The sequence below is a fragment of the Bidens hawaiensis genome, unplaced genomic scaffold (assembly GCF_021521415.1).
Source record: "Bidens hawaiensis isolate Kalapana, Puna unplaced genomic scaffold, B.hawaiensis_p1.1 tig00014841_1, whole genome shotgun sequence".
NCBI classification, from domain to species: Eukaryota; Viridiplantae; Streptophyta; class Magnoliopsida; order Asterales; family Asteraceae; genus Bidens; species Bidens hawaiensis.
In genome coordinates, this window is record NW_027492313.1 from 348,456 (window position 1) to 371,937 (window position 23,482).

The window sequence follows — 23,482 nt, forward strand, 5'->3', positions numbered from 1 at the left end:
ACAGAAGTCAATCAGAGATTTCTTATGTATCCCCGTTTCCTACAAATTTTAATAAACAGAGCATTACCAGATCTTCAACAAATAGGACAGATATTGAGATTATAAGATCCCGACATCTGCAAACGCATGAAAGATGCCAAAAGCAACTTTGAAGACAATGATGATTGGGATTTACTCCTATGGTTGCTTGTGCCAGCACTAGGTGCTGTTGACGTGCCTCGAACTCCTGGTAACAGTGATGACGAAGAGGATAATTATGTGAATGATGATGATGAAGATAATGATCAAAATGATGATGGGGACGATGGTACAGAAGGCGGAAATGCCATGATTATTGGTGGTAATGAGGATGCACAGGAAGTTGTTAAGGGAAATGTGCCTATGATTGACCAATCTACTCAGCAAGGAGATGCTGCAAATTTGGAGGTAAATGAAGAAACTAATGAACCAATTGAGGGTGAAGCTACAGAAGGTATGGATGACGATGTATTTGTGGCAAATGTTATATCCGATGTTGCTGATACCATTGAAAAGATAACTCCACCATATTCACCACCACCTGAAGTTTACAATGATGACACGGACTCCGTTGAACTAAATGATGTAAATGACAATGTTCCTTCCTCACTAGCTACAACTGAACCAGCCATCTCAGACTCTGAACCAATCCATGAAACTCATATCCCTTCACCTCCATCATCACCACTTACTATACCCATCATCACAACACCTATTTCTCAACCTGCCCAACCTGATCAGGATACACATCTTCAAACCCCACCATCCTCTCCATTACAAGAACCACATGCCACTGATACTACACAACCAACACAAACACTTCCCATAGAACCTGAGCCCTATCATACCCCATCTCCAGAAACTGCTGAATCAGAACCCTTCTCTGAACCCGCACCAAAGCCAAGTCAAGAAACCCCACCTTCAAGCCCAAATCTGTATGACATTGTCTGTGAAAATGCCAAGCTTGAATTAAAAAATATTATGCTGAAGGAGAAGAATGCGGTTTTGGAAACCAGGAACAAAGCTTTGGATGCTGCGTTAAATGAAGCACTGCTGAAAATTCGAACCCTTGAGGGGCAGTCTGAGGTTGAGAAGACCTCATATGCACCAAAACAGGGGGAGAAACCTGTTGAAGCAGAACATGATGGTGTAGAAGGATTACATGATAGTGCAGAAGGATTAAAGGTGATTGGAGACTTGTATGCTAGCTCTGATGAAGAAGTTGTGGATGTTGGACCATCAGATGCACTAAACATGATAAATCAAGCTTGTGAAGATGGAGAATCTGGTGATGAGGGGGAGAGTGAAAGTGAAGATGAAACTGAAGAGGATAAGTTGAAAAGAAAATAAAAAGGGAAAGGGATTGCTTTTACTGATGATGAGAAGTTGTGGATGTTGGACCATCAGATGCACTAAACATGATAAATCAAGCTTGTGAAGATGGAGAATCTGGTGATGAGGGGGAGAGTGAAAGTGAAGATGAAACTGAAGAGGATAAGTTGAAAAGAAAAGAAAAAGGGAAAGGGATTGCTTTTACTGATGATGATTTACATCCCAAGTCTCAACACAAAGCTCAATCCGCTGATGCTATACTTCACAAAGAAAATGTGATTGATCCTGATGTAGCAGAAGTTGAATCAGTAAAGACTGCCATGAGACTAATGAATAAAGATTTAGAGTCTCTGAATCAAGAAAGTGAGGAGGAAATTCCCCAAGAAGTCCTTGAAACATTGATCAAAATGAAAGAAAAGGATGAGGAGAATGAGAGATTAACAAAGGAGGCAGATGAGGCAATCAAGGCCACACTGGATGCTCTAAAAGAAAAACTGAATGCTGATGAACAAGAGCATACACAAACTGAAGAGCCAGTGATAAGTGAGCCTGATCAGTGATAAGTGAGCCTGAAGAGCCAATAGTAACTGAACCTGAACAATATCTGAATCTAAACCTGCCAATCCTGAGATGGAGATTGAAAAAGAACAAGAACTTGGATTGGGTCCAGTCAGTCATGAAGAAGATGAAACTGTTGAAGTCTCTGCAAGTACAATGATAAAACTGGTCATAATGAAGGATCTTATTAACATTTTGAATAACATAGAAAGGCATCATCCTGAAATAGTATCAGCGGCAATAAAGGCACAAAAAGACTTTATTAATATGAGTAAAAAAAGAGGACCAAGAGTTGAAGAGCCTGCTGATGTAAATAAACCGATTATTCATGAAGTAGTTGAAGAGGATGAAGAACCGAAAACTGATGAGCCGGTTGTTGAAGAAGTGTTTGATAAAGAACCAGAAACTGAAATGACTCCACCTAACTCACTTGTCCCATCAGAACAAATCTTAACTGAACAGTTTGAACCAAAAACTAAAGCAAAAGAATCACTCAAAAGAAAAGAAGGAGCTGAGATTGAAACACCTAGTCGAAAAGGCAAAAATCAGTAAAGGTGATGGTGTACAAAAGGAGATTGGAGAATCTTGAAGAGAGGAAAAAGGCTAAATCAATGAAAGTGGAAGAACCAATGATTGGGGCACTCCACAATCTTGAAGAAACTATTATTGATATAGAAGATTATAGTGAAGGAGAAGAGAAAGGTGTTGAAAAAGATAATGAAGACAGAGATTACTTGATCAGCTTGGACTATGACTTAAAGTACCTTCAAAGATTATCTAAAGAAGACATAGCCAAAGAAGCTGAAGGGTGGAGAATGAGAAAGTCAAAAAGAGAACCTTTGATTAAAGCTGGACACAAGCCTGCATTCATGAACTTGCAATCATTTGACACAATAGATAGTCTTTACAAGAATGTTCTTGTGGAAAATATTTCAGAGAATGTGAAAAAGGTGATAAAGAAGAAGGAATAGACAGAAAAAGTGTTGAAAGAGTCTGATAGCAGCAAAAGCAGAATTGAAAAGAAAGCCAGTGATGAAACAAAGTATGAAACATTAAAGGCTAAACCTAATGACATAAAGTTTCTTCAACTGTATGGCTACAGCTATAATTTCTTGATAAATCTTTCTCCTGAAGTACTGAAAAGAAAATTTTAACTTGTAAAAGACTCTCACAAAGATCAGAAAAGTCAAGAAATATATGAGAGAGAACAGGAGTTGAGGATAAGATTGCAGAGGGAGAGAGATGAGGCCAAGAAGAAGGAAGAAGAAGTGAAAAGATGGTTTGAAGACCCTCAAAGGGTACAGACGTTAAAGAGGATAGTAATGGAGAAAGGGATGACCGAAGAACAGTTTCAAAACATGCCTCATGAACAATTAATTGAAATATACAATAGAGAGCAGAAACTGTATTTGGAAACCCAAAGAAAATTGCAGGAAGCTAAGCAGAGAGCCGAAGTAGAAGTTCGAGCAGAAATGATGAGTGCTCTTCACAAGAATGGTGCAAAAATGGCAAGGCTAGTAGTTCAAACAGATGAGACTATCAGAAAATGGTACAAAGAGGCTGGGCTACATCAAATAAAGACTAATACTCAAGGAAGCTCGAGCCGAACCCCAAGGTCTGAGAGTGTGAGGCCTGAGCCACCAAGAAATTTAAATTTGCCCACACATCTCTTTTTCGACAAAAGATCCAAGACCTTGAGGGTTGTTACTGAAGATCAAGAAGAAACTCTCATCATCTTTAGAGATGATTTGAGAAACTTTTCAAAAGAACAGCTGAAGAGAATGGCCGAACTGGACTTACACGATAATCAAGATAGAAGACAACTGGCCGGACAACAAAGAAACGATCTATCCAAATTTCTCAAAGAACAAGCAGAAAAGGACTTCCCATTTCTCAACCAAAGAAGGAAAGAGATAAGGAATCAAGCAGAGAGGGACAAAAGGAACAAGAGAATAAATGAAGTACACATTCTGGAGCTCTCTCTGTCTGAAGATAAGAAAAGGAAATCCCAAGCAAGCAGCTCACATGGAAAAAGGAAAACTTTGAAGGAGTGCTTAGCTATGAGGGAAGAGATAAGAGAAACAAATTTAGTGGTTCAAATTAATGGAAGAATCACCTTCATCTCGTACAACCAACATAACAACTCAATTTCTCTAAGGAATGCGTCAGGAATGCCAATTGCTGTGATTAGAAATGATGGGGATCTTAAATTCATGCACCCTCAAGATCTACAAGACTTAATTAATGCTGAATTCCCCATTGATTCCTCTGATGTTGTGGAACTGGACATGATTAAACAAAAGGCAGCCCTTGTCAAGGAAATGAAAGAAAAATCTGACACAGGAGTAGGAGGAGAAGATAGCAGAATGAAGCTCAATGACAATCAATGTTATTTCTGTTTATCTTTGTATTTTTGTTATTTTCATTTGATGTAAAAAATTTAATGTGTAATGCCCAAGAGGCAGAATTCCTATTTATGTAATGAAATGACATGTTCTTGAATGATATATCTTTGATGTATGATACATGCGTAACTCTATGCAGGTATGTTTTGGTGCATCTGAGCTTGTTCCAATCTAGGGGAGATTATTGGGACGGATTTTTGATAAGGAAGATTGGAATCTTCTCAACCTCCTCAGAAAACGGCTAAGTATGGACTTCGAGCAAGCCTAGATGATCGAGCATGGTTTTACTACTTCGAGCAAGGTCTTCAGAACCTTAAATGGTTAATTCTTCTAAGTGTTAAGGCTTCGAGCAAGCTACACTTCAACGAGCAAGAGTGTTCTTCTATCGAGCATGGATTGCCAATCGAGCAAACAGCTTGATCATAAAGTTTTAACCAAGTGTTACGAGCACAGGATGGTCGAGCACATGGGGACAAGCATGGATGCAATAAGAAGATGTCACGTGATCAAAGCAAGGACTTCGAGCACAGTTCAGTTCCCCGAGCAAGATTTACATCCGAGCATGGTAAAGATTGCTGAATAAAAGGACTGAAGGCATCAAGAAGAATGAGCTTGCTCGATGGACTAGTTCGAGCAAAGCATGGATTAGTCAAGAAGATTGAAGCTTGCTAGAGGAGAATATCTTCACTGAAGATATTCTAAGTAAAATATGCTCGAGGACAATCATCGAACATACCTAGCATAGTGAGTCTGCTCGAGCAAGATGTCTACCTTGCTCGAGGACTCAACACTTGTATTATTTTGTATTTATTTATGTAATGATTAGGAACATCTAGAAGGAATGTCATGGTCTATAAATAGGGTCCTAGGTTTCCATTTAGGACACGGATAACGACGCACACAATACGAGAAACATTCTAAAAGAATATTCTATTTGTTTCCTCGTACTGCTGTCGCCACCGTCACACACGAAACCCTAGACATTCCTTTCACTGTTACATTAATGACTCATTTAATATAGTGAATCTTTGTCTTTGAATGTGCTCTTATTGATTACTTTTTATCATTTCGTGTTTGTTATTTTCAATCATTCGTTCCCACTTGTTGGATATCCTGATTCCGCCGGGATATTCAATAGGCCTTCGGGTAACAGAGTTGGTGTGTTCTTGTCAACCTTTTCTAAAGTTTCACCCGACTCGCGGTCCTGACAATCATCTTTGATTTTCAGAACATGTTTCAATCTTTTCTCCAAACATGATCTTTTCTCTTCATTACTTGAGCTGTTCTTCTCTTCATTCAAATACCTTTGATACATCTGTTTGTATCCTTTCATATCAAAACCACAGACAACATCTGGCACAACAAACTCATCTTCCTCAAACCAGCAGGAATCTGTATGATGACCATAAGCATCACATTTTTACACCACCCCTAGGCATAAGTTCCCATATTTTCAAGCAATTGCTTGTCTTTGATTCTGCCACTTGGCTTGGGAAAGTCAAAGCCTAGGGATGTCTTTGGGCACAAGGAGTTGCTAAAATCCATTTTGAATGGCCTATTCATATCAGGCACTAAAGGATATTTCTCCTTAACAAACACAATTGGCTTCACTTTAGATGGTGATCTTGAGGAACTTCCTACTGGTTCATTAGCAAATCTTCTCATGGGCACATAATCCACATCCCTAATATCAAACAGTTCATGATTAGAAAAAACTGGATAAATTGGCGGATGGGTTTGATCATACGTGGACTTGTTTGGTACATCATTCCTTTTCTTGATTTCTGATTGAGGTCTGGCACATATATCAAACACCACATGCTCTCTTCTCATCTTCTCAAAGTTCTTTTTCATTTTGGGGGGTTATTTTTGGCAACATTGGAATCTTTTCATCATTCTTTTTGCTTGTTCCCTTCTTCTTTTTCATTCCTTTTGATGATTTGGTACTGCCACAGCTGCAAGTACTCCCTTCACTGGAGTATTCACTCCATTTCTTCTTCACTTCATCTTTCTTTGCAACCTTCTTTTCCTCTGATTTTTCATTTTGCTTCATCACAAACTCTCCCTCTTCATCAACAATCACATTTTCATACTGTCTTACAAACTCAATTCTGTCTTCAAAAACATTCTTAAATTGTTTCAAATACTCATTCCTACTCTCTTTGTCTACTCTTAGTGGATAACTATTACAAAAAGGTGGTGGAACCTTCTTGTATTTCTCTTCATCTGTCATTTTGTCCATGAATCCAACTATATTTCCAGTAGATACCAGGTTTTTCAGGAATTCCGTTTGAATCATCAATTCAGCATTCTTCAGCTTCTCATCAGCATACATCTTTTTCAGTCCCTCAATCTCAAAAGTCATTCTTGATTGAGTTCTGTATGCTTGCATACAATCTTCTTCTAATCCCTTAATCTCGTTTTCGTAGGTTGCCTCACTAGTCTCATACATATTCAGAAAGGCTTCCTTTCTACCACATTCTGACTTCCACTTTCCAATCTCCTGATTAAGTTAATCAATAGTCAAAAGAAGATCAGAAATAGAGATATCAGAATGTACCTATGCATTTGAAGATTCTTCTTTGTCCTGCACCTTGGCCATGAAAGCAATGTTTGCTTTTTCCATCTCTACCACATGGTTGCTCTAGTCAAACTCCCCATCTTGTGGCACCCTTGTGACTGCAACATTTCCTTGGTCTCTAACCTGATTCACAGTATTTGGATTGACTCTGTTCTGATTGTTATGAATCTGTAGTTGGTTATTTCTTTGAGATTGGAAAGGTTGTTGCTGGGGTCTGTTTTGTTGTTGGTAGGGGTTTTGATTGGCCATTTGATTTCTCTGATGCTGGAAGTTTTGGTTTAGATTCTGGTAGAACTGATTTTGATTAACCTGGTTTCCCACTTGCTTGGGCTGATTGCATTCTCTAGCAAAGTGACCAGGTTGCTGACAGTTGTAGCAAATTGCTTTTGATTTGTCAAACCCTATTCTATCATTAGGTCCATAGAAGCTTGTTCTTCCTGTCCTGTTGTACAACCACTTGCTTCTCATAGCTAACATTGCAGCCTGCCATTTGATGTCCATATCTTCTAATTCATCTGTATCAATTTGCTCAAGATCTTCATGCAAAATGCTTGTGTTGATAAGGTTCTTGGCCACAAAGGCATGATATGAATTAGTGAACATAGAAAATAGAGCTTGATAGTCTGTTCCATGGCTTGCATTGCTAGGCATGTACGGAGGGTGTCCACTTGCTGATGAGATGTTGTCATCTTCTATCATTTATATATTGAACCTTGACTGACTTCCTCCACACACCGAGCTTGTTTCAATTGGTTCTTCAATAATTGGTTGTTGCTGGTTCTTGACAGAAAGATTTCCCATTGGTGCTACAAGAGCATTTGTCACTGGGAAGTTAGGCTTATCCTCTCTGATCATGTGATTCTCAATCATCTCATGCTCAGCAGCTTTTAGGAAAGCTAACACATCATCCAACTTAAAGTTGGGAAAATTGGCCTTTTCCTTGATAAATTTGCTGGCTGTATACCATTCACCAGACAACGAAGATAACAGTTCTTGTTTAGGTCAAAGTCAGAGATTTGCAAGTCAGTCTTCCTAATCTCATTTACAATGACCATGAATCTCTGCGGCACAGAGTTCAATCTTTCGCCTTCCTTGAAGAATCTATCCAACTGTTGCTTCAGTCTATCCTTTTTAATGTCACTTAGTTCAGTATTGCCCTCAAACATGTCAATAACTACATCATACATCTCTTTTGCAGTTTTGTGATGATTGACAGTTGTTAGTATTTCCCAGGATAGACCTAGCTTCATCATAGATAAAGATTTATCATCTCTTTTCTTCATTTTCAGTTCAATAGTGGCACTGTTGTTTGCAGCAGCAGAAGGAACATACTGTCGGTGAAGATATTCTTCTCCAGCAAGCTTCATTCCTCTTGACCAATCCTTGCTTTGCTCGAATTAGTACATCGAGCAAGCTCATTCTTCTTGATACCTTCAATCCTGTCTTGAGACTTATTGAACAATCTTTAGCATGCTCGGATGTAAATCTTGCTCGGGGGACTGAACCATACTCGAAGTCATTTCTTGAACATATGAAATCTTCTTATTGCATCCATGCTGGTCACCGTGTGCTCGAACATCATGTGCTCGGAATCACTTAGTTATAACTTGAATGATCAAGTTGTTTGCTCGATTGGCATTCCGTACTCGATAGAAGAACACTCTTGCTCGTTGAAGTGTAGCTTGCTCGAAGCCTTAACACTTAGAAGAATTAACCACCAAAGGTTCTGAAGACCTTGCTCGAAGTAGTAAAACCATGCTTGATAGTCTAAGCTTGCTCAAAGTCCATACTTAGCCATTTCCTGAGGAGGTTGAGAAGATTCCAATCTTCCTTATCAAAAATCCAACCCAACAACTACAGTTTTGGTCAAGAGAGAAAAAAATGGATGTCGCCTACACTTTTTTAATTCTTCATAGCGTGGTTCTTGAGGACCAAGGCATGGTTATTTGTCAAACTACCAAGGTGATGTCCAACGAACCGAATCGACAATCACCGATGATGAAAAACCCCAAAACGTCATAAATCTCAAAAATAGCGAGGTCCACAAAAACCTGCGTCATGAGTTGGTCGAGCATTTGTGGGCTAGACGTCCCAATGATCTTGTACTAGACTAGTATTATTTGTTAAATTTTTATTTTAATGTAATATTAGTTTCGAAATTTAGAAGAAAAAATTAAATAAATAAATCATATAATTCGTTGAAGCCAACGTTCGCCTGGACCACAACAGGCTCAGGCAGCTTCAGCAGTGGCTTCAGCGAGTGTCCATTCCGCATCCAGTCAGCACTGAATGGCACAATATTATTGGATGAAGTCAGAGCCGAACTTCAGCAACAACACATAGTCTTATTAAAAACAATAAAAAGTAACCAACACAAACGTGAGCAAATTTTTCTACCTTCATGTGTACCCTATAAAGGTTGTTGAATAACATGGTACATTTATGTCATTATGATTTTTACTTTATAAGATTTTGAGTTAATTACATGGTTGGTCCATGTAATTTGCAGATATTACACGTTTAATCCTTAGAGTTCACTAATTACAAACTTGCTCCTAAAGATTTACAACTTATTAAAAAGGTGGTTCAGAAGTATGAACTTTGTAACTACTATCGTCTTTACCATCTAGCACCATTTAATTTTTTAGTTAAATCAGAATAAAATGACAAAACTACCCTAAATATATAATAATAATAATAGTCGTCCAACAAACACCAAATTCAAATAACTAGTTCACACCAAACCAAAGCTGTGACTGAATTCAATCACGCAAACTCAACACAAATGTTCCGATCACTCAAACTCAAACGAAACTCAAGAGACCCCTTCAATCCCACCAAATCCTAAAAACCTAACACGCTAATTCTCCGACCTTATTATATACCTCGGATACTTCGCCCTCCCCCTAGACAACCTCCACACGGTGCTCAATTGGAGTGGGACCCACGAGGTGCAAACTAGGGTTTTCTTGCAATTGGAGAGTATTTTGAAGGATGCCAGTGAGAAAAGACAGAAGATTAGGACAGTCGGGTTCGGGTTGTCTTCGAATGGGATCGGTTGAACCAGGGTAGGATGGTGAATCAGGCTTCATTGAAAAGGTTTTGACTTCAAAGAGAATAATATTATGACAGTGATGCTAGGTTCTGACTTCAAATTTTGCAGGTGGGTGGTGGGGAGTGGGGACACACTGATATTAATGGAGGTGGTGGTGATTAGGGTTTTTCAAGAAGAAAGGGAGAGGGGGTGCCGGGTGGGAGGTTGAAGGAGAATTTGGGAAGGGTGGGGTCTATAAATCTACATCTACGTATTTTAATAACATAAAATGTTAGGGATACCTGTCATGGCCATTGCCCTTCTCACCATCAAAAACCAAAATATTTGTATTTTAAACCAGCCTACTTGCTTCAGGCTAAACGGTTCTACCGATTTTGATGATTTTTAAACAAAGCAAATTTTTCTCATAAATTCAAACATAACTAACTGAGTGCATTTTTTGTCTGTAGATAGAGCAACAAAGAGTACTGGGAGATGCAGTAAGAGCATGCGGAATTTTGGTCTTTTGTTTTCTTTTTTTTTTTTGTACATCTAGTAACTTGAATAGAAAGTGTTATCTTTGATTTTTGCTGGGAAAGATACATACATTTTGGCTTCTTAAGGCTCAAATAGAACATATTTTATAGGTACTAAAAGTAGTAGGTTTTGTATTGGTTTTTGCTTTAAAAGATTGGTACATTTTGCTCTAGGATGATTTGTGACACTTCATCTGTTATAAATATAAAGAAATGGAGGTAATGAAAATGAGTAGCGATCTAAGTTTGGATTAAAATTAATATGATAGTTATTATGTCGATCCGGATATGAACGTAGGCAAGAGAGGTGCAAAGGAGGTTTTTGAGCCTCAAGTTATGGATAACAAGAAGCATAAGCAAAATAATGAAGGAAAAATGATACAGTCTAAATTATATATAAAGAATACAAATATTGCTTTCACTTTGAGTGGCTTTTGAGTTAGTTTTTTGGTAAATTCTATTTATTATTGGTTCATATTTAAAATTAAAAGGGTCCCAAAAGTTAACGAGCTAAACTGAGTATTTGTAAAATATGAACTAATATTGAATTTGATCTTAGTTGGGATGCTAACAAGAACAATTTTGAATTGGAACTAATTGTTAAATTGAATGTGTTATTTATTGGAAAAATATTCCATACATAGGCTTTTCTTAAGAGTTAGTTCTATTCAAAGTCAAGATGGGCCATAGACAATAAAAAAGCACTTGGGCCGGTTATTATGGCTATTTTTTTTTTTTTGCCGTATTATGGCTATCAACTGAGTGGGATTTAAGAGCTTGGAGTTTTTCAAGGGAAGTAGAGCTCTTATTGACTAATGAATGTGGGTTCTTCGCTTTCTTTTAAAATGAAAGTTGCTATGAAGCCCCTACTACTTACTTTGTTTGATTCAAAAGGCGAATGCCCCCCCCCCCCCCCAGTCGTATGGGGCGGGGTGCTTGTGATAAGCTGCCTTGGATACGAGGAATTAGAAAAAAGAAAGGAAAAGTCCGGTATTTGACGAAGATCTTTCTATCAATAGATAGGAATGAGTGTTTGATATAGGGGATAGAATCCATCTACTCTTTCTCTCTCCATTTTTCTTCCCCTCTAACGCGGGCAGGGCGGCGCGGGGGAAGGAGGAAGAAAGCTAAGAGAAGACACAAAAAAAGAGGGGCATATTTATTTAATGAGAAATTCGGCATATTGAGACGAAGTCAAGGGGGGCACCCCTGGTGGTCGGTACCGAGGTTGGAGTTCGGAACAAAAGAAGAAAAAAAGAAAACAAGGAAGCAAGCAGGTTACTTGCTAAAAAGAGTCCATCGGCAAGGAATTAAAGAAGCAAGCAAGAAGGCGTGTGGATTAATTTAAGCTTACAGGCTAGTAGCTGAAGTATTTATATTTATTTTTCGATGAACCTTATAACTTATTTTATCTATGTTTCATCAATTATTATGCTTGGCTAAACTTGTTGGACTACCTACGTTTGAATGAATACCTTTTAGACTTGTTTTATTTTCGGTGTTGGATTATTTATTGATTGGTGATGCTTTGGTAAAGTTTTTATTGTAATTGGTTGTGATGCATATGCGTATTTGGTGTTAATTTACGATCGATTTGATGTTTCATATGCGTCTTTGTGAATGTCTTTCATGTATGGATGTGTATTAGGTTGTTTACTGTGTGTTTACAACTAGTTTATGGTTTATAGTTAACGTATTCACAGGGACGGTAATTGAGAGTTTAGAGATACCTTATATTATGTCACTTGAGAGACCGGGACTAAATAAGTGTCGTTTGTTTTGGTCCTTGACGGGTTTGGGTAGTGATTGCACGAAAGTAAGTTACCCTAGATTCCCTTAGATTCTCACATATCCGAATTATAACCAAATTCAATAAGAATACCCCTTTACGCGTTAGGGTATATTGCGATTAGAGAGATCAGGAGATGATTTAGTCTTTGGGCACCTTAGCATAGTTAGGTAAGGTGAGACCGTGAGATGATCTGAATCATTAAACCGTTGAGCTTTACATGATATTTAGGGTTCTTAGGTATTGTTGGTGAGTCCGGGAGGTGATCTTGCATATTTTAGTTATTCCTTAAGTTTCATATTTTATAATCCGGTTACCAATCATAAATCCAATTCCAAGAGTTTACGAGTTGACTTGTAAGATTCCTTGCCTAGGTAGTTGTTTCCCCCTATTTAAGTTCCAAACCTATTTGTTCGTGTTTAGTTTTAGTGTCAGTTTTAGTTTAAGTAATCTTTAGTTTATAGTTAATAATAAAGAAAAACACAAAAATCAATCAATTTAGTTCAGTATGGTTAACCTGGCATGCCATTGACGCACCAAGCATATTGAGATGGTGTGGGTCTTTGGGCGACGGGTTTTTTTTTTCAGAACAAGAGATGGTGGGTTAGGCAACCAAGCGTTGTCTGTAATCGGGGGCGTCTCTTTTACTATTGGGTTATCCCAAGTAACCAAACTTTATTCATTAGTGGTTGAAAATATATCTAATTTAGTTATCCTCTACTCTCATCCCCACAGTAACATCCATGTTACCTAATTGGTGTCCTCTTTAAACCATACAACACGTAACACAAAGTACATCACACAATGGATCCGTGCGTACCTTGTGTCGTTCCACAAATCACACAAAATAATTTTAATATTCGACCACTATACTTTGAAATAAAGACCAAAAAGACAGATAAAAAAATAAGCACAAAAACGTCGCATATTGCCGCACTACTAACGATCCTTTATTTATCTATATATTCATAGGAATATTTTTTTTTTCTTTCTTAGTTACAAATATCACTTTTATGTTGACAAATCTAACTACTATATTAATTAACATATAGTATTTATATGGCATTTAATTAAACATACTTAGACATATAAATATGTATTAATATGTATGTTATTACATATATTATTAAATTTAATTTTTTTATTATATTTTTTTTACCCTATACGGGCTATATTTTAATACTATATATATATATATATATATATATATATATATATATATATATATATATATATATATATTAGAAGGTAACTTATTTGGAAATATTACTAATCATTTTCAGTTTTGATTCAATCATACTTTCATATGTTAGTTAGATAAAAAAAAAGAATGTATTTTATAACATCTACCTAATATTAAAGCAACACAATTTTTTCACTTTTCATTCAATTATACCATTTACATAGGCTCCAAGTGTACAAGTTTTCATTTTTACAATTTTTCCTTCATGAATGATAAAATGAAAAATATGTTGTTGGTGGAAATTGAACTCAATACATTACTTTTAGAATGTTTTTGGCTTACCAACTCAACTAGGATTAATTGATGTTAGTCTTCTCTTTTTCTTAATTGGTATAATCACAACCTTTCATTTTATTACTTTTAAAATGCAAATACAAATTATTCTTACTAATCTATGTATCTTAGTAAATTATTTATATCTTATGAATTCATAAGATATGTTAATATGTATATTATTAAATTTAACCTTTTTATTTTACTTTTTAACAACCCGTATATCACACTGGCTCTATCCTAGTAATAATTATTATTCAATGAATATATTTTAAGTAAAAATTATGTCTCAACATACCAACCTTTTTAAACTCTTTTTTTTCCTAGATTCAGCAAGAGTTAGTCTAAGCGTACTCCACTTCTTTGCATATCATATCCTCTCCTGAATTTTTAATTTTTTTAATAATTTTATTTCACATATTCGCCCCTCTAACATAATTTTTATATTAAAATATTAAGACAAAATAGGAAAACTCGTCCTTTATATTTACATGATTTTTTAGTGGATGTCATTTAGCGAAAAAAATGTCAGAAAACGTCCTTTATGATTAAAAACCTCATCATGTTTCGTCCTTTGGCCCTAACCCGGTTAAGTTTTTTCGTTAAATCCCTTTCACATGAGGGTATTTTCATAAATTCACCCATTTATTTAATAATAATCATAAACCTTCCTCGTTCTCAAAACAAAACCTCTTGTATCTTCATTCTCTCCACAACCATCACTACCACCACCAGCCTAACAACCACCAGTACCAGCTGCCGACCACTGCTGCACCTCTAAACCACCACCGCCACCGCCGCACCTCTGGACCGCCACTAACCGCCGCTAGCGTGCGATTCCATCTAAACTCGAATCAATGTCAATCTAAACTCAAATCGAAGGCTTAATGCACATAATCCAAGAGACAAGTTCGTTTCCCTAGAGTTCGTTGAAAGTTACGTTTCCTTTGGTGGCGGTGGCGGTGTAGATGGAGGTGGGAGTCGGTGGCTGCAGTGGATTGGAGATGCGCGGGTGTGGTTGTGTGGTGACGACGATCGTTGAGAAGGCAAACTTGTAGTAGGGGTTGACATGTATGTTTGGTGGTTGCTATGAACCCCAATGTCATCTTAAAGCTATGGTGGTGATTAGTGGGCGCCGGATTTGAGCAACCTCCGAAGAGTTCGGGGGTGGGGTAGCGGTGATGCTTGGGGTTGATAGGGAAAGAGAGTATAGACAGAGATGTGGCGGTTGCAGGTGGTGGGCTGTTGAAAGGTGGGTGGGTGGGTTTGAAGATAGAGAGAGGAGACATAGCAAGAACCAATTTTTGTTGAACAAGCAAATAATCATGTTGGGTCATTTAGTTTTTTATTGACAAAATAGCAAAACGAGGTCAATCACACCCCCAAACGGTTCAGAATTGAGTCCAACTAAAAGTGAGTTGATTTTGGTTGTGTCATGTGGGGGTTTGTTGAGGAAAAAGACTGTGGCAAGTGAGAAAGTTTTGGGGTGAGGTTTTTTTTTATGACGAGGCTTGTTGTGATGGATTTGAATGATGGTGTTAATGGTGGTGGTGGCCTTGAACTGGACAAGATGATGATGGTGTTGCAGATGAATGAAAGATGTAAGGGAGAGAGAGAGAGAGAGAGTAGATGGGATAAAGAGAGAGTGGTTTATTTTTTAATATATCATTTAATTTTTTATTTTAAGTAAAAAAAGACTAAATTGCTCTCATGTGTCTTGCACATGACCAAATTTTACCAGAAAAGTTAACTGGGTTAGAATCAAAGGACATAATATGATAGAGTTTTAAAATGTAAAGAATGTTTTTTGTCATTAAGTTTGCAAAAGGACAACCAGTGAAAAACCGTGCGAACATAATCGGTTTGTAAATCTTTCTTGACACGATAGCAAATTTGTAATCTGACCGTCAACACTTTCTTCACAACTAGCATAACATTGTGATTTTCATATCCTTTTGACGCATAATCGGTTTGAGGTTGAGTGAGGAGCATACCATCCATAAACATTGTGGCATAATTTACCAATTTTGTAACGTTAAAGGGGCTAGAATGACAAAATAATAAAACAAAGAAAGAATGTTCTTAAAAGAAAACAAAGAGGCAATGGCTTTTACTTTATGCTCTCTCTCTTCACCTTACCCCACCTGATTGTGACAATAGCATTCTTTCTAAATGTACATGTATCTATATATGTATACACTAATTGTGTACATACATAATACATTACCATACATACGTACATAATACATTACCATTTATTCCTCCCATCCCATGTGCTTTTAATATTAGTTTCCAATCTTTTTTTTTAAATATTTTTCTTTTCTTGACTTAGTAAAAACAATAACTAAAGTGGGTCCCACCCAACACCTCCCGTCGCTACCACAACCACCGTCCACCGCCCTACCCCGGGCCCACCGAATCATCATCAAACTCGTACCATCACACAAAGATCCGTATATATTAATATACCATTTTCTAAAAAAATATTAAAAATCAAAACTTTTTTTTGTGGGTTCATTTTCTTTCCTCATGTTCCATTCACATTTCACAAAAATACCCAAAAAAATCTTTTTTTTTGTTCTTGAATTCTCATCTTTTTTAGGTTAAAGATCCTTGGAAAACACCAAATCACACACCCTTTTGGTAGGTTTTGATTTTGATTGTTTTATGTTCTTTAGTATTTTAATGTTTTGGGGGCATATAATATAATTGTCCCCATCTTGTTCAATCATTGATCTTTCTTGATTTATTTATTCAATTATATATAATATACTGTTTGGATTGCTTGCTTATTAATTAAAGATTTGTGGGTTTTTTCAGGTTTGACTTTTGATGCTCAAAAGCCTTGATCTCTAATCAAAGGTACACTCCAATCTGCTTTTGTTTGTGTTTCTTGAAATTACACTTGATTTTCAAGATTCTTGAAAAACTTATATTGTTTAATATTGTAATTATAGATATAGGATTAGCTAGCTGTACATATATGGTATCATCTTGGTTATAAAAAGATAGTTTGACTAGTCAACAATGGATGGGGAGGCTAATTCTTGGATTAGAAGAACAAAATTTTCACATACAGTTTGCCATAGATTAGATTCTGCAAGAATAGCCTCGTTTCTAACCGATGTCGAACCAATTCGGCTCTCGGGTATGAAAACAAGACCCAACCCGAAACCCGCCGAAATACAGACAAACCCGGTTACGAACAAGTTTCGAACGGTCACACCGCCTCCAAAAATCCGTCTTCCCGAGACGTTTAAGGAGGCACGGTCCGACACTAAACGGTTCTCTACCCCACACCCTCAGCACGTTGAAACCGAGAAAGGGTTTAATGGGAAGAAAATGTTTCAAAGAAACATGACGAGTGTGGTTGATTCAAGGTCGCCTCGCGATGGTGCAAGTCCGCTCAAGCATTTTAATTCGATGAGGGTTAGCGAGAAACGGAAGATGAAACGGGATTACTCGTGGTCAAAGTTGTTTGACCATGGTGGCGGGAAAGTTAGTTCAGTTGAAACGGTTGAGGATTATATGGTTGATCTTTCAAAGCTGTTTCTTGGTCATAGATTTGCTCACGGTGCAAATAGTCAACTGTATCATGGAATATATAAAGATGAAGCAGTTGCGGTTAAGATAATTAGGGTTCCGGATGATGACGAAAATGAAGAATTAATACTTCGACTTGAGAATCAGTTTACACGAGAAATAAATCTTTTGTCGCGCCTCCACCATCAAAATGTCATTAAGGTAATTTTGTATTTTGCTATTTATTTTCATCCCAGAAAGTCGTAAAAATCTGCTGTTATGTATTTGTTTAGACGCGTTAGAATAGCTAGTTTTGAGTTTCGAGTTCTAAGGTGTTAAATGGGTCAGTTGGTGAGTCGAACCTGGAGAAAGTGAAAAATTTTAAAAGGAACCCAAAAATCCTGTCATGTGATAGGAATCATGCTCAAGTTCTAGTCTAAATAACATTTGTTTATTTTGGGAGGGGTCAAGTGTAACTAATATTTCTATTAATAGGGATTAATAGCTAATAGGGAGGGGGAGTAGATTTATGTTTAGGATGGCATCGCCATGGCTCCTGCTTATGTAGTGAGAGAGGGCTCGGCCCGGGAATCTATTGTAATCTTTCTTTACATTTTCATTAATACTATCGTTCAGTTCTTCGTTTGCCTTATTCTATTATCTAACCTGTCAAACCCTATCATCATGACACATGAATCCTAGCATGACACAAGTTTTTATGGGTTGACATGAACATGACCTGTTTAACCAGAATTTTTTTTAGCTTGAGAAAAAAACAACAAATGTACTATAAAATAATCATGCTTAAATTTTGGCCTAAAATGGCAGGCTACTTTAATTTGTGGAGTAAAACGTATATTAAAAATGTAACTGTAAAGATAAAAATAAACGGGTCAAAACGTGAACCTGCTAGGTCGGCCTAAACACTAAATGTGCATGCAGGTTTGACCTAAACTGACTTGAACCTGTTTAGACTAAACCCAGTCCCGTTTAGATGAACCGGAAAATTTGTCCTGGCCCGGAAAATTGAGTCAAGACAAATGAACCCTAACATGAAACGGGTTTTCATGGGTTGACACAAACACAACCTGCTTAACCAGAAAATTTTATTTTAAGCATATTAATGCTCAAAAGTCTAAACTTACAAATTGTAAACACAAACTCCAAATGCTTATAAGATAATTACGTTTATAATATAAAACATGATGCTATTTTTTTTATTTTTATCTTTTTTTATTTTGCCATAAAATAGCCAGTTAGTTTAAGTTATGAAGTACCAAAATATTTTATTTTTAGTTTATTAATACTCTAAAATTACAAATTGTGAGTGAAAAACAAAGTATATAAAAGAACATTTAAATATATAAATGATGCTAGTTTGCTTTTAGCTATTAGATTTTGGCATGAAATACTCTTTTAGTGTAGGCTATGAAGTAAAATATATTTTAAGAAAAAAACTACAACAATATATGGCTCAACAGGTCAACACGCGAACTTGCCAGGTTGACCTGAACACTAAACATGCCTGCGGTTTTGACCTAAACTGACTCAACCTGTTTAGACTAATCCCAAACCCGTAAATTATGTCTTAACTATTGTGATTATACAGTTACAGTAATCAACCTATATCCAAATCTATTATTTGTTATGCAAAATAACTGAGCTATTTTTAAATATTTATGTGGTGGTAGTTCGTAGCGGCATGTAGACAACCCCGGGTCTACTGCATCATCACTGAGTACCTCTCGGAAGGCTCGTTGCGGGCATACTTGCATAAGCTCGAAGACAGCATGGAAAAAGAGAAAGAATATCTTCCATTGCAAAAGCTTATCAAGATGGCTTTAGACATCACACGCGGAATGGAATACATCCATTCGCAAGGCGTAATTCATCGGGATCTAAAACCCGAAAACATATTAATAAACAAAGATTTTCAGCTCAAAATTGCTGATTTTGGGATCGGTTGTGAGGAGGCATATTGTGATTTTTTGGCCGATGATCCAGGAACATACCGTTGGATGGCCCCTGAGATGATTAAACGGAAATCGTATTGTCGGAAAGTTGATGTTTACGGGTTTGGGCTTATTTTGTGGGAGATGGTGGCTGGAACTATTCCATATAATGATATGACTCCTATACAAGCTGCATTTGCGGTGGTTCATAAGGTACTACATTTGTTTTCTTGCTCGGTGTATGTTTAGTTATATACAGGGGTGCAAACGAGCTGAGCTCGAGCTTGGCATGTTTCGAGCTGCTGGTTAATAGTTTTTGCTATGTGTGGGATTTACTGGGTACGATTGTTTATTTGTGGTTGTTTTTTGTATTTATACACACACACATGCGCAAAACTATTTATTAGGGCTGTATGGGTTAGTTTTGGGCTCAAACTGAACCAAAAGCCAAGCATTTGGTTTTTGAGTTTTTTGAAAATCGTTTGATTTTTTTTTTTTTTTTTTTTGGTTTGGGTTCAGTTTGGTTTTGTTCTTTTGGTTTTATCGTTAGAGCTTGAAGATTTTGGGGCGACATAAAGAAGTTAGCCCAAAATAATAATTTTGGGCCTTCATCTTTTTGTTATATAATTATTATTTGATTTTGGGCCTAAAATATTTAGGTTTACACTATTCCTTAACTTCTTATAAATTACTTTAGCATTCAAAACTAAAAATGAAATCTATAAATTTGGTCCAATCTTTTGGTTTTAGTTACATGCAACCACCAAAACTGAACCGAAAATTCGGTTGTTACAAAGACAAAAAACCAATCTGTTTGGTTTTCGTTTGGCTTCAGTTAATTTCGGTCCGGTCTTTGTGGTTTCATGCATTGATGCTTACCCCTACTATTTATATATATTTATAAGCAAAGTTTTTTTTCTATATGTAACAACATATATATTGTTTAGTTATATTTCAGTGTTATATTTAATAATATTTATTATATAACTATATATCTATTCTACAAAATAAAATATGCGACATTTATAATTTTATACATATAATTGGATTGTAAGCCAAGTCAAGCTCTCTCATTAAATTAGCTCCAATTTAGGCTCGAGCTCATTTACGCTCGGCTCGTTTCAGGCTTTAAGTGAGCCAATCTTGAGTAGCTCAAAGCAGCCTATCTCGTTCACACTCCTAATTTTAAATTATTTATTTTGGCGTTTCAGAATCTCAGACCATCTATCCCGGAAAACTGTCCTACAGCAATGAAAGCATTAATCGAGCAATGCTGGTCTACAAATCCCGACAAGAGGCCTGAATTCTGGCAAGTGGTGAAAGTATTAGAGGAGTTTGAAACTTTAATCGCACGCGATGGAAACTTGAATCTTCACCCAGGTTTAGATAACAAAAAGGGGCTTCGTCATTGGATGCAAAAACTCGGGCCTCAGTATCAACAATATCAACTCAACACACCCACACCTAAACCGAGGTTTTCATAAAACTTTATGGGCTTTAGGTGATAATGTAAGTAAAGAAACGGGATTTTCACTCCGTTTTGTCGTTTCACATGTGAATGATTAGCTTTTATCGGTACGATGCTGAAAACGGTTCTTCATAGGAAAACCGTCAAACCGAACACATATTAGTCGTACTTTGTTCATATCATATTGCTTGTTTTCGTTCATGTTGTGTGGGTAGTGAAATGGAGTTTCTAGAAATCAATTGCATATAAAGTCATAATTACATATGAAAGTAATTAATTAAAAGATGCATAATTTTTCTTTCTTCAAAAAATAATAAGGGGATTAATTGTTTTCTTTTTCGTATGTTGTTTTCTAATTTTATTACGATGAAACTTTATATCCTTTTAGCATGTTTATAAATTAGCTTCTCAAACTTCAATAAAAACTAGCTTTTGATCGAGCCCGGTTGTTTTATATAAAATCATTTATAATAATATTATTATGCTCATATCATCCGGTTAAAAAGAACCTGGTTTGGACATGAGCCGAACTGTAGGTTTGTAATCGGTTTGAGAACACTTCCGTTAAACCAGTTAAACCGACTGACTTAGTTATAAACCAGCTTCAACCTAAAGTTATTAATCCAAACCGGTTTGGGCCCAGATCCTTGATTTGTGGACCTCTGCATATATCTCAAATTATTTAGGACAAAAGGTTGTTCTATACACAAACATGGACCATAATCTTTAAGAGAAGGAGACAGAGCCCATCTATGTTTAAGACAAAAATGTTACTGTGCTGTCGGTATTCTTCTTTTTTTTTAAATCTTTCATTAAAAACATGAGCTTTAATAATTTTATTTTTTTTAAGTTTTATGACATCATAATTCCAAGTACCTTACCTTGCAAGGATTTGAATGTACTATCACACTTGTGAGAGGGCAAATTATTATTATTTTTATTTTATTACTACTATATACAAGTTCATAACTAAGTTTATTAATAAAATTTCATGTTAGTAACAAAAAAGTAGCAACCGGACCAAAAGAAATATATATTACAAACTAAAATACAACATGACCTTCAAGACAGAGACCAAAAGAATTCACATACGGCAGAAATATGTTAACTACTAAATTAATTTGTTCTATTTGATTGTGTATATATAATTTGAACAAACTAAACTAACTACAGTCAGATATCTCTATTATATTTACATGTGTTCTATTTTGAATTATATAAACTTCTATCACAAAAATTCAAAAACTATCGTCTAACGGTTCAAGCAAAATTCTTAAGAGAAATAAGGTTTTTAATGCGTCGATAACCGTAGCCAGAGTAGGCAACTTATCCAACAAAAAAAAGAGAGAGAAATGTAAATTATTAAATATCTAGCGATCATCTATGGAAAAACAATGACTCGGATGCACATTATTGGGATTTCGAAACCTTTTATCAAGGGTCCCGAGACAACTGTTCATGAGTCCTTAATGTTGGATGTCTCCCTCCTTGATCGTGTACTTAAGGCACCTATCGTTACCGTCAAGAGTATCCCTCATAGTTGTCGGATGGCCTTTTCGCAAGCTTTGAAAACAACACTCTATAAAGTGGTTGCTCAATCAGATTCTGTTGATGCGTGGGTTAGGCTGTTACTTCTTCCTCGTTGCACTTTACAGGTGTTCAGACCCAAAAATAGGCACGAAAGCAGGTCCAGGAATAGGAAAGCCATGCAACATCATTCAATAATGAGTTCTTTAGCCACATGGGGGAAAGTTGACGGTATCACCATGTTAATTAAAAATTTGTTAAATGGTTCTGGTTCGAGGTCCTTAAGCCAAGGTGACATGGATATTCAAAAGGAGGGGGATCTTGTCAACAATAACGTTAAACAGTGTCTTCGAAAAGTTGCGGATGGTCACTTTACTGCTGCAGTAAAGGTGTTATGCTCATCTGGTGTTGCACCATACAATTCTTATACCACAAAGGCTTTAGAGGCTAAACACCCGTACAAGAACTCGTCGTCTATGCCGAACATGACTTATTCCGAGCCTCCTCTTGTGGCGGAGGTGGATAGTGTCCTTGGTTGCATTAAATCGTTTCCCAACGGAACTTTGTGTGGGAGGGACGGTTTGAGAGCGCAACATATTTTGGATTCTCTTTGTGGAGAAGGGTCGGCTATTGCCACTGACCTCATATGTGCTATCACTGCAATGGTTAATTTATGGTTATGAGGGAGATGTCCGTCTACTTTGGCAGAGTTTGTCGCGTCTGCTCCTCTTACACCGCTTTTAAAACCCGACAACGGGATTCGACCTATTGCAGTGGGTACTATATGGAGGCGTTTGGTTTCTAAGGTTACTATGAAAGGGGTTGGCAAAGAAATGACCAAATACCTTAATGATTTCCAGTTTCGGCTTGGTGTGTCGGGTGGTGCGGAGGCCATATTACATAGCGCCAACAGGGTATTGAGTGAGCGCCACACTGATGGGTCTCTTACAATGGTTACAGTTGATTTTTCTAATGCATTTAATATGATGGATATATCAGCTTTACTTCATGAGGTAAGGATCAGATGCCCTTCTATTTCCTTGTGGGTGGAATTTTTATATGGGCAGCCATCAAGACTATATCTTAGGGATGATAATATTTGGTCCACCACAGGGGTCCAACAAGGAGACCCATTGGGACCACTTCTTTTTTCCCTTGTTTTACACCCCCTTGTGCATCAGATTTGAGACAATTGCAAGCTTCTTCTTCATGCCTGGTACCTTGATGATGGGACAGTCATTGGA

The 23,482-nt window shown here is 36.8% G+C and overlaps 1 protein-coding gene across 1 annotated transcript; it reads left to right on the top strand.

The window, feature by feature from the left end:
• Window positions 1–16,635: 16,635 nt before the first annotated feature.
• On the top strand, window positions 16,636–20,974 carry LOC143547854 (serine/threonine/tyrosine-protein kinase HT1-like). Its single transcript, XM_077039167.1, has 3 exons — window positions 16,636–17,513; window positions 18,983–19,456; window positions 20,455–20,974. The coding sequence occupies exons 1-3, from the start codon at window positions 16,797–16,799 to the stop codon at window positions 20,725–20,727; spliced, it is 1,464 nt and encodes a 487-aa protein (XP_076895282.1). The 5' UTR covers window positions 16,636–16,796; the 3' UTR covers window positions 20,728–20,974.
• The last annotated feature ends 2,508 nt before the right edge of the window (window positions 20,975–23,482 follow it).

Excerpts from the sequence above, each read along its gene's own strand:
- LOC143547854 (XM_077039167.1), top strand. The coding sequence starts at position 16,797 with ATGGATGGGGAGGCTAATTCTTGGATTAGAAGAACAAAATTTTCACAT. Across the intron at positions 17,514-18,982 it reads ACCATCAAAATGTCATTAAG|TTCGTAGCGGCATGTAGACA; the intron begins GTAATTTTGTAT and ends ATGTGGTGGTAG. Across the intron at positions 19,457-20,454 it reads CATTTGCGGTGGTTCATAAG|AATCTCAGACCATCTATCCC; the intron begins GTACTACATTTG and ends TTGGCGTTTCAG.